The sequence below is a fragment of the Phascolarctos cinereus genome, unplaced genomic scaffold, assembly GCF_003287225.1.
Source record: "Phascolarctos cinereus isolate Bilbo 61053 unplaced genomic scaffold, phaCin_HiC Scaffold_4;HRSCAF=312, whole genome shotgun sequence".
Classification (NCBI taxonomy): Eukaryota; Metazoa; Chordata; class Mammalia; order Diprotodontia; family Phascolarctidae; genus Phascolarctos; species Phascolarctos cinereus.
In genome coordinates, this window is record NW_027555847.1 from 488,137,401 (window position 1) to 488,149,593 (window position 12,193).

The following is a 12,193-nucleotide window of genomic DNA, read 5'->3' on the forward strand; positions in this document are numbered from 1 at the left end:
GGTAATGATCTCAGAAATATGTGTATTCTTTTAAAAACTTTTTAAAATTCTGAACTTAGTAAACACCAAACAAAACAATCATTTCAATAGACAAAATTGGACAGAATATGAGGACTATACATGAAAATGTGTCTCTCAAAAAGTCTAAGAAATTCATCATGTGGCCAGGCATGTTGGTATTATGTACCTGGTATCCCTGCTACTGGGAAATCGAAGATTGGTGGAATATGAGCTCAGAAGGTCTGAGCTTCAGAATAGGGATTAAGCTGATCCCTTGTTCACACCCTTGTCTATACTAGGTCTAGCACTAATATGATGGATGCTGGGGCACAGAAGTCAACTAGGCTGCCTTACTGCTGAATCTGACTAGGTCAGAAACGGAACAGGTCAAAGCTTCCATATTCCATATTCATTCCACATTCATTATCAGTTTATGAATGGCCACTGCATTTCCAGCATAGGCAAGAAAGATGAATAAATAATCCAGCATGCTTTGTTGTTGTGTACTCATGTCCAAGTCTTTCTGACCCCATATGGGGTTTTCTTGGCAAAGAGATTGGAACAGTTTGCCATTTCCTTCTCCAGTATTATGCAGGAAGGGGTTAGGTGACTTTCCCAGGGTCACACAGCTAGTGAACGTCTGAGGCCACATTTGAACTCAGGTCTTCCTGACTCCAGAATCATGCTGTATGCACTGAGCCACCTAGCTAACACTTTGTCCTGGTTATCCAGAAATAAATATTGGTGCTGCATCTAGAGTCAGGAATATTTTAGTTCAAATCCAAGCTCAGACACTTAGTAGCTATTTGACATTAGGCAAGTCACTCAATCTCTGCCTGACTCAGTTTCCTTGTCTATAAAATGAGGATAATAGCACCTGCTTCCCAGGGTTGTTGTGTGGATATATTGAATAAATATTTTTAAAATGCTTTGCAAACCTTAAATCTCTATATAAAGGCTGGTGGTTTTTATTGTTATTGTTATTATTATCATTGTCATTATATGTTGTTGGTGATTATAACTTAGATGTTATCCTGCATCTCCTGTTGGATAACTACTGGAGGTAATCAAGAGCTGTATTATCTGTATTAGTTAGGCTGTTTGTGAGGTGGCTGATGAGATCTACAATAACGAGGTTATCTCAATAATGAGCTTCCTGGGGCACAGTGGAGAAGTCAGTCAGAAAGTCCCAAAGTAGTGTGGGTAGGTAAGAAATGAGAACTAGCTAGGTCTTTGACTTTAAGAAAAACACTTGACCTTGGACTTCAGTTTCTTCATATGTAAATCCATTCCAGCTTCAATGTTCTGTGATCTGAGCCCTTCCTATATGTTCATATTGTTATCATGAGGATATGTGTACATGGGCAGGAAAAGTAGCTGGAGACATTCAACCATGAATCTTAGAGTGTTTGATATCAAGTGCTATGATATAGGGAGGGATGTATAAATTCTTATTTCATAAATGTGTAAATGCTTCTATGTATGCAGTAAATCTGTAATGCCTATATCATTTCTGTTTACTTGTGGTTTGCCAGTAAAGAATGCTGGGTAAAATATGATAACAAAAACTGACTTGTACTTAAGATTTCACTTCACTAGAATTTCAAAAGCCATGGCTAATTGGGTGCCTTTTATGAAACTGAGGATGAACATATGTACTTCTTCTCTGATCACTTACCAATTCTTTAACTGTTAACTGGTTTCCCTAAATTAATTTTTTAATGACTTTGCCAACAGCCAAGATTTTGTGACTTTGTGAGTTAGAAAGAAAATTACTTATTCAATCCGATGAAAGTTTCACAGTTATTTGACTTAAACAAAGAATCAGAGAACCTTTTGTTAGGAACTTAGAGACCATTTATCCTGACTTTTAATCCAACGCAAAAATCTCATCTTTTATATTCTTGATGTGTTGCTGCTTGAATTCTTCACATAATGGGAAGTTTATACTTCACACGGAAGTCCACTCTAGTTGTTAGAAAGTTTTCTAAGTTGGAGTGAAATCTGTCTCCCTGTCATACCTACTTATTAGTCCTAGTTTTTTTTTTCTCTGTAAACCATCCTCTTACCCTTCGAATCTTCAACCTGTTTCTATCTATTAGAGCCTTCTCTAATGCTCTCAAACATGTCCTAGTCTCCTGGATCCACTAAAAACAACACAAAACAAACAAAACTGTGTTACACCCTACCCATCTCCTCAAGCTATTGGTTTTTTATCTCTACTTTTTTTTTTAAGTCAAGCTCCTAGAAAAAGGTGTCTACACTCACTGACTCCACTTGCCTTCTTCTACCTTCACAATTTGAAGTCTGGTTTCTGACCTTATCACTCAGCTGCAACAGCTTTCTCTAGCATTAGCTATATTCTCTTAACGGATAAAACTAATGGTTTTCATTCCTCATCTTCAACTATCTACTGCACTGACACTGTTACTCTACTTTGTATCTACTGCCCTGCCTGATTTCATCTCTGGGAAATAAGATGCCCTTCCCAGGATAAGCTCATCACTTCTAAACTCACTACCAAACGGTAACTGAAGCCCTGATTGACACCACCTCCATCAGCCTCCTCTCCCCTCTTATTGGAGGGCTGTGGTGGTGGTGGTGGTGGGAACGGATGGATGACACTGAATTCTTTCCAATGCCTACCTTTATAAAGGACAGAAACCAGCCTCAACACACTCTGCTCTGCATCAGTTGTCCTGCCTGGTTTCAACTCCATGGATTCCCCCAGCACTGAGTCATCCTAATCCCTTTCCTGCCTCCTTTTGTGTGTTAGACTGTAAGGTTCCTGAGGACAGGGGCTGTCTTTGCTTTTATAAGTTGTACGCCCAACACTTGGCACACTGCCTGGCACATGCTATTAAACACATAGGTGCTCAATAAATGTTCATTGATTAAACAATTGATTCATTCTAAATACTCAGAAACCATAAGCTTAATGATCTATTGTAGGATTTTCCCAAAGGAATCAAGACCATTAAATGTAGTTTCTAGAATCTACTTCTTTCATCTCCCTGAAAAAATAGGACAATATTTGCTTAATTCAATTTGGAAGGACACATTTCCTTTTTCAATGGTTGAGAACAGTTATTCTGTCATTGCATAAAAGGGTTTTTTTTAAGTACTCTGGGATACAGTCTATCAGGATAAGAGACTTAAACTCATTTAATACCATTAGATATTCCTTCTCCATTCTCTCTCTCTCTCATTAATAGGTCCATTGCTTCTATGTTCTTATTGTCCTAAGTATAATATTGCTCTGAACATAACATAAAAAGTTCTTAACATCCTCAGCTGCTCATTTTGGGCCTTTTAGCCTTCCCAATATTAGTCTTAAAGATTTTTGTTACTCCTTCATAGTTGTCCTCGGTAATGGGCTCTCTTCCCTTTTTTTATATATATCCCTTTAGATTCTGGCCTCATCAGAGAACTCATTATGTAGCCCCACTGGTCCTTTCAGATATACAGTGATATAATGAATAGAGGGCTGCACTTGGAAGCAAAAAGCTCTCAGTTTGAAACCTAATTTGGAAATTTATTAGCTGTATGATTCTGGGCAAGTTACTTAACCTCTGTGGGCCCCAGTTTTGTCATCTGTGAAATGAAAGATCTCTAAGATCCCTTCCAGTTCTAAATCTATGACTTTATGACCTTTCCTTTTTCATTCACTGATTTGCGTGCTTTTATTTTTGAATCTACTATCCCTCTTGGTATGTGTATGTGTGGAGGGGGGCATGGGATCATACCTATCTTTTGTCTTTTTGCCTGGCACTTAAGTGCTTAAGAAATGCTTATTGGCCTGTTGACTTGGCACTTGGTAGCATTAATAAATGCTTGTTGATTGATTGTCTGAGGCCACAAAGCTAGTCATTGGCAGATCTGGAGCCAGAACCCAGTCCAGAGTTCCCAGCCCAGTGCCCTTTTCACTAGAACAACAGCAGGCTTTGTGCTAGAACTACTTTGATAACCTTGTTAATGTTATAATGACTTGGTAGGGGAAGAGGAAGGAGAACAAAGGGCTGTGACTTACGGGCAACATTTTCATTTTAACTGAATACTGCCTTCTCACAAGGGAGTCAATAACTGGGAATTTTGTCTCAGCAGGGAAGATAGTTTTGGACAAAGGGGTCCTTTTCCTGCACCCCTTAAATCATGGCACGAAACAACTTCTGCTTATCTGTGAGCCAAACATGGTTCTTAATTTAATCTTCTTTCCTCTACCTCCATCCCTCATAATGCCACATGGAGAGAAGGTCCTCAACAAATGTTCAGCTGGATTTGTTAAGTATTCTTGTCCATTATGCTCTGTTGCCCCTTTTCTCCCATTTTCTAGGCAAAAGGTCTTTATTGCTTTCTTTTACCGTCAACTCTTATGTCTTGGTGTTGCTTCATATGCCTTCCTGAACACCACCAATTCCTAGCAGAAGTGACGTTTTGATCTAGAGCTTTCTTTTTTTAATTTATACACCTAAGTTTCTCCACCTTCTTTACTGGGGAAATTAACATCCCACCCCCAACACACACACACACACACACACACACACACACACACACACACACACACACACACACACACACACACACACACACACACACACACGTATGCTCTTCCTTCTTTTATAACCAGATAATTGTTTTATCCAGCTGAATCTCATTTAATGTTCTCTCCAGCTCACCATTTAGTACCCACTAGTACTGATTGAAAAGCAACCTCCTCAGTGATTGCGAATGATGGTCAGATATATTTGGTTGTTTTGGGAGTGATACCTGAGTCTTATTTAGCATTTGAGGAGGAGAGATGTACCTTTGCTTAGCTTGCTTAACTATTCTTCCTATAATCAACTAGAAATGTGTTCCAAAGTAATCAAAAGTATCTTATTAGGCTCTCTAATTACTCATAAAACCATTCATTAGACCCTACAAAATCCCTAAAAAGCTACATAATGAAAAGCTCGAGTTACAACTGGGGAAAAACAGCATAGTTAACCTCACCGTTAGACCCCTGTCTAGGGCCCTCTTCTCTCTTTAAATTTTCTATTTTGATGATTTTATTAGCTCCCATGAGTTCAACTAGCATTTCTATTAAGAAATATCTCCTAAATTTACATATCTAATCCTTATCTCTCTACTGAGCTTGAGTCTTCAATGGCCAATTTGCCTGGTGGACATCTCTAACTGGATATCCAAAAGAGATCTCATCTTTCCCCCTAAATGTGCTCCTCCTCTGAATACCTATTTTTGTTGAGGACATCACAATTAATTGATCAATAAGCATTTATTAATCACCTACTAGATGCCAGTCACTATGCAAGGTATTGGGGATAGAAAGACAAAAGTGAAAATATTCCCTGGCTTCAGGGATTCCTTCTGAGACTGCTTTACAATCTAATAGGGAGAGACAACAGAGATATTTACAAAATAGACACAAGGTGATCTAGAGGGAAAGGGACTAGCAACTTGGGTGGGGTGGGGAAAGGGGATGAGTCACCCAGGTTCACACCTGCCCTTGGAGCCCCCCTCAATTCTTCATAATCCTTCACTCCCCCTACATCCAATTAGTTGCCAATTCTTGTCAATTTGGCCTACATAATCTTTTCTCCTCTCATTTCCACTCATACACATTACCTACTTCAGACCCCCATAACTTCTCACCTGGACTATTGCCATAACCTCCATAGCTATATCCATTCTCTTCTCTCTCCAATCCATCTTCCACACAACTTTCAAACTAATATTCCTTAAAGCACAAGTCTGATGTGACAGTCTTGCGGCCTTGAGGATAAAATACAAATACCTCTGCTTGGCATTTAAAGCCTTTCACAGTCAGAGTCCAAATTATCTTTTCTGATTGGCTTCACAGACTTATCTTTATGAATTACTTTTTAGCTAAATTGGCCTAGCTGGAGCTCTCTTACAAATATTCTATCTCTCCTCTTTGTGACTTTGCACAAATCATCTATCCCCTATACCTGAAATTCTTCCACCCCCACCCCTCACCTCAATAGGGAATCCTTCATTCTCTTTCAGGCTCAGCTTTAATAATTTTCTACAAGAGTCCTTAGCTGGTTTTCCAGTTATTAATATCCCTCCCCCTCAATTACTTTGTCATTTTTTGGTTTTTTTGTATTTGCCTATCTGTGTGCATGTTATTTCTCCCCAGTAGTATATAAGTTCCTTGAAGGAAGGGATGAGTTGATATTTTGTCTTTAGATCTCCAGACCCTCATACAGTGTCTGGTATATAGAGTAGATGCTAAATAAATACTTATTGAATTCAACGAGGTAAAAAAAATGAATAACCATTATTGCCATCTATACACAATTGATGTTTCCTGGTCTTTTAATTTGGTAGGGCATTGTCAAAAGCAAAAATTAATTAAGTTAAATTCAAGTATCTGCAATATTATCATAGGTAAATTATTTTATAATACCAAGCCCAGAACTTTTCTATTCTATGTTACCAATACAATAACAAACAAATAAAACAACAACAAAAAACCTTCCCCTTTTTTTCAAGCAGCCCTTAGGACAAAATGTTTTGGGTTTCTTTTTTTTTTTTTTTGATGGTTAGTCACAGTGCTCTGATGTAGGACCTCATGACATTTTAAGCCTATTAAAAGCCTACGGTTGAATACCTAAGGTTCATTTTAGCTCTGATCTTCCACAATTCTACTTGTGCCTTTTATTTCAGCCCCTCCACCTCTTATTCCTACAGTCATCCCTTCCCTCTCATCTATCTTTAGTCTCTTGTTCTCTACTGGTTCCTTCCCATCTGCCCCAAAATTCTCCCCAATCCCAAAAGAGATAAAACAAATGGACAAAAAGCCTTTATTTTCATGGCCTATTCATCTATCTTTGATCTCTTTTCTCCCATTCACGGGTAAAATTTTTGAAAAAAAAAGTTTACACCAAATAGCTATCATTTCCCCAGCATCTACCCTTCTGTCCCCACTCCCTGACTAAAACTGCTCTTTCAAAGAATACTGCAGAGTAAAGAGGAACTGAGCTCAAATTTCAGCTTTGCTCCATACTCATTTGGACAAATCACTTAATTTTCAGGGGGATAGAGAAAGATCTCCATGAGATGATATTTAAGGTCTCTTTGAACTCTAAATCTTAGGATTTAAAGTCACAAATGACCTTTTAATTGTCAAATCCAATGATTTTTTTTTCAGTCCTCATTTTCTGTGACTTCTTGAAATCATTTCTAGTTATTATCTGCTGCCTTGACTTCACAGATAACACACTCTCCTGATTATCCTTTGTGAGAACCTTAGTAGCCCCACTATGTGAAAGAGCCCTGGGGATGCTCAAATTCCCCAGAGTCACTGTGCCAACAAAAGCCTGAAGTAATGGCTAAAAGCCCCTTTTCCTGAAGGGGGGGAGATTAAATATCAACTAGCCATTAACCCCCAAGCATTCTCCCCAGCATGAATCAGCTCCAGTCCTTGAACCTTGGCCTGCACACCAGCTTCAAGCTTCCTGCTTTAATCCTCCTTTAATCAGTTTCCTCTATACTGTCTTTTTCATCCATCACTCCTTAATCCCACTACCAGCCTGAACTACTGTAATAACAACTCTCTAAGAGGTTGCTTTCATGGCTCTAATTCATTGTCATATTTATAGAGAGCTTTAAGTTTCACAAAGTGCTTTGTCTATATTATCTCATTTTCTTGTTATCATTAATTTGCACAATTATCAGATGATTCTGCCTTCTATATAGATATGGTTGTGTTACCTTTCTGTTTAAAACCCTGAAATGGCTTCCTACTGTACCTAGAGTTGATCTCAAACTCCTTAGCCTGGTCAGTTCAAGGACTTCTGTTGTGTGAAGTCACTTAATTTTTCCAGATTTATCTCAAATCATTCCCTTTCATTTACTCTATGCACCAGTACATGGGTAGATGGTGGGGAAATAGAGGCCATTACATATAAACATTTTTTTAAGTTTACCTCTGACTGGGAGAAAAGAAATCAAAGACAAGTAATGCAGACTGATTTCTTTCCCATTACATGTTCCATTCCTAGATCTCTCAGCCCAGATGGGACTAGGCCTCTACTTTCCAGAAATATCCTCACCATCATCTCTCCAGCCCTGCCCCCTCCATGGTAGGTCCATCCCCCCGATTTCCAGCTCCCTTCTATGTGTTGTCTTCCCTCATTAGAAGTAAAGTCAGGTAGTCGGGGGCAGCTAAGTGGTGCATGTGTGTGTGTGTGTGTGTATGTGTGTGTGTTGGATTTAGGAGGACCTGAGTTCAAATCTGGCCTGAGATACTTGACACTTACTAGCTATGTGACCCTGAGCAAGTCACTTAACCCCGATTGCTCACAAAAAAGAAAGAAAGAAAAAAGAAAACAAAAGAAAAGAAGTAAGATGGTCTTGCTTGTGTTTATTTGTATGTCCTATGCTTAACAGAGTAGCTGGCTTACAGTAAGAGATTACTAAATGTTCTTGTTTTCTCTCTGTCTCTCTCTCCCCTCCCCTGCCTCACCTCTTCTTATTTTCTTCCTCCCTCCTTCCCTTCCTTCCTTCTTTCCTTCCTCCCTCCTTCCTTTCTTTCTTTACTCCCTCCCTTCCTTCTTCCTTCCTTTCCTTCTTTCCTCCCTCCCTTCCTTCCTCCCTCCTTCCTTTCCTTCTTCCCTCCCTCCCTTCCTCCTTCCTTTCTTCACTTTCCTCCCTCCCTCCTTTTCTCCCTTCTTTCCTCCCTCCCTTCCTCCCTTCCTTCTTTCTTCCCTCCCTCCCTTCCTCCCTTCCTTCATTTTTTCTCTTCTCTGAGCCTTTGCTCATGTTGCTCTCTGTTTGAAATGCTTTCTTCCATCTCTTTAATTCCTACTTATCCTTTAAAGCTCAATTTAAGGCTCACCTCCATGAATATTCCCTTTATTTCTCTAATTAATAGCAGCATCTTAGTTCCCAGACCTCAGTATCACTTCGCACTTCTCACACATTTATTATGTATGTATTAGGGTAATATGAGCACATATATGTTTATGTAGCTATGATAGCACCTTCAATTTTTCCCCTAGTATGCCCTCCTCTTTCCACCTCTTGCTCTGAGAATTGTGATCAAATGAACAATACCATCACCTCTGGAATGGACATAATGACAGATTGTTTTATTATCCCACTCAATATCTTTGTGACTTTCCAGACAGTAACTCCCTTTCCTGGCCACCACTTTCCACATATATTGTCTCCCCTAGTCAAAATGGGGGAGCTTCTTGAGGGCAGAGACTCTTACTTTTATATTTGTATCCTCAGAGTTTAACACAGTGAATAGCACAAAGTAAATGCTTAATAAATACTTTTCATTACTCCATTTGTTCATGTAATACAACTATATTGATCTGCTAGACAATATAAGATTCATGATAGCAAGAACCTAATTTTATATAAACTTTATATATCTCCAAATCCTTTGAACCGTGCACAACACAGAATAAGTGCTTAATACATGTTTGTTAAATTGAATTGGTTGGTTTTTTAACTTGAAAAATGAGATAAATCTTTTTCTTTTTTTACAAAAATTTAGGATAAAATGTTCAGGAGGAAAAAAGAATGTAATGTCCATTATCCATAACAGCCTGAAGTCTGATGGTGATTCCTTAGAATGGTTTTGACTTTTGAAAATGAAAAGGTTCTTCATTTCTGGTCTATAATATGGGAAAGACCCACACTGGTTTGTTGTTGTTGTTGTTGTTGTTGTTTTAATACTTTCAGATGGTTGGATAGGTATTAGATACTTCACTCTTTTATTTGTCAAGGTGAAACATGCAAGTAATTTGGTGATCTAGTCATGTCAGAAGAGCATTTCTGTGCTAGTACAGGTCCAGGAACTCATAGGTGATGGGTGGTAAGAGGAAGAGGGGAGTTGTATCAGATCATGGAAATTTCTCTCAAAAAGAAATATCCCAGGAAATAAAAAAGGTAAGCTCAATTTTGCCTGTTATTTCCATCCCTAACTTTAATTTCCTTTCCTTTTGTTAGGTCTAACACTGCCCTGGTACCACTAGAGTTTTGAAAGATGATAAAGAAAAATCTGAATCTCATCACGCAACACTTCTTAAGCATCAAACTGATAAGACTTCTAAAGCTAACACTGACAAAGTACAGCAATATTGGCATTGCCTAACCTCCTGTCCCCCTTAAAACAAATGAAAAAAATTAAGTTTGCTTTTTATTGCTATTTCTTATGCACGAAAGATGAGATAGAGCGCCAACATGAGAACAGCTTTTTCTTTATCGCTGTAGTTTTTTTCTTTAAGTATTTTTTCTTCAATGTCAAATACCTCTCCCCTTATGAATATGGAAATGAGCCTTAGAACTTAAGGGAGACAGCCAATTTAATTTTATAAACAAAATCAGCCTTCCCTATTTTCTTTCCTCCTCGCAAAAATCAGTGACCAATACGTTCACCTTTCTCTAGACTCTGTCTTGTAGTCACTAAGTAGAAGTCTTGGCTCTCTGCCTCTGTTTATGTCATTACCTGCCTCAGAGCTATTTTTATCTTTTATTTTTCTTTGTGCTTCCCAGGTACTGGTTAGTAGGACAGATTCTCCCTCTCTGTATGAGATGGGAATAACAGATGACAGTTTGGCAACATAGTCTGGCATAGGAACTGCGTCTGATTCCTCTTCCTTATATGAACCTGGGATTTCTGTCTCTTTGTAGTCTACATGTTGAAGAAGACAATCTTGACATCAAATAGCATTTACCATATAAAATCTTTAGTTCAAAGATCTACGTCTACAAAGGTATATGTATATAGATGTGTAAGCCTGAAATTATTATTTCATCTGTGTAGGAATCCCTTAAGACATAAAATTCCTTCCACTAAAGCATACCTGCCACCAACCCATAGTTTTAGAGAGCTGCCTAGGGCATTGAGAAGTTCAATGAGTTGCCCATTGAGCTCACACAACCAATATGTGTCAGAGGAAGGATCTGAACTCAGCGCTTTCTGACTGTAAGATTTGTACTCTGGGAGATGGCCTCTTCATAATAAATGTTAGACTTTGCAACTTAAGACTAATTTCTATTTTAATTCCTGTGAAATATTGCATAATGTCAGGCAAGTGTATTAAAATGTCCAGTAAAAAACTGGGCATGTCAAAGACTTTCGCAGGTAGGAAAAATATAATGCTACAAAGTTTGTATGTACCCTTTCCCTATTTGGCAATGAGAAATTCAGGGTAAGATAGAGATAAGAATTAGATGTGTTATGTCACTGGCATAGGGAACCCACTGATGAAGAGGCTTTCTCAATCAATTCAAGTTAACATTTTCTCTCTCAATTATAGTTTCAGAGAGTTGCCTAGAGCAGTGGTGCCAAACTGAAATAGAGATGGGGGCCACCAACACTCTATACAAGGATCCCTGTGGGTTGCACATTGACATAGAAAACAATATATTAGTATTACCTATGATCTATCATATTTTTATTTTGTTAAATATTTCCAAATTGTGTTTTAATCTAGTTCTATATCACTTGGGAATGTTGCAGTCTTCTGGGCTAGAGGGACAAAGATTAAACAACTTGCCCAGGGTCATGTAGCCAACAGATCTCCCAAGTGAGACTTGAACCTAGCCCTTCTGACTCTGAGGCCAGCTCTATCACTATGCCACTGCTAAAGGCAGTAATAATAAAATTCAGAATATGTTTCTAAAAAGCCCCATACTTACTCATGAGAAATTCAGAGAAATGAGAAACTCAGAGTACATTTCTTAAAAGCTCCATACTTACTCATTTCTGCAAATAGCTGTCTTCTTTCTGCCATGTTATTTCCTCTTTTCCCACTATCTTCAATCATTCTATGGAACAAAATGATTACAAGGTATTATTATCCTCAAGCTACTGAGGAATTAATTTTATTTGGAAATAAATTCTTAAGCCGTATTTACTACATAAACACAGAAAAGACATTTTTAAATAAAACTGCATTAAATCAGTATAACCCCTACTTTTCATTAACTGGAGAAACTCCTGATGTAAGCCACTACCTACATATTTTCCACATATGATTTTGTTATGATGTTTGGAATCAAGTCAATAAGCATTTATTAAGCACTTTTCATGTACCAGGTATAGTGCTAAGTGGGCAGCTTGGTAGTGTGTATGACGGACAGAGCACCAGGCCTGAAGTCAGGAAGACTCATCTGAGTTCAAATCTGGCCTCAGACACTTATTAGCTGT

At 38.3% G+C, this 12,193-nt stretch overlaps 1 protein-coding gene across 20 annotated transcripts in view; it reads right to left on the minus strand.

Annotated features, from left to right (window-relative positions):
* The window catches only part of DTNA (dystrobrevin alpha), a 484,963-nt gene that overhangs the window by 160,009 nt on the left and 312,761 nt on the right, over window positions 1-12,193 (minus strand). For all 20 annotated transcript variants that reach the window (XM_078153434.1, XM_078153431.1, XM_078153432.1 and 17 more), the window contains one exon: window positions 11,744-11,811. In XM_078153434.1, coding sequence (XP_078009560.1) covers window positions 11,744-11,810 — 67 coding nt within the window. In that variant the 5' untranslated portion in view covers window position 11,811. The remainder of the gene's footprint in view (window positions 1-11,743; window positions 11,812-12,193) is intronic.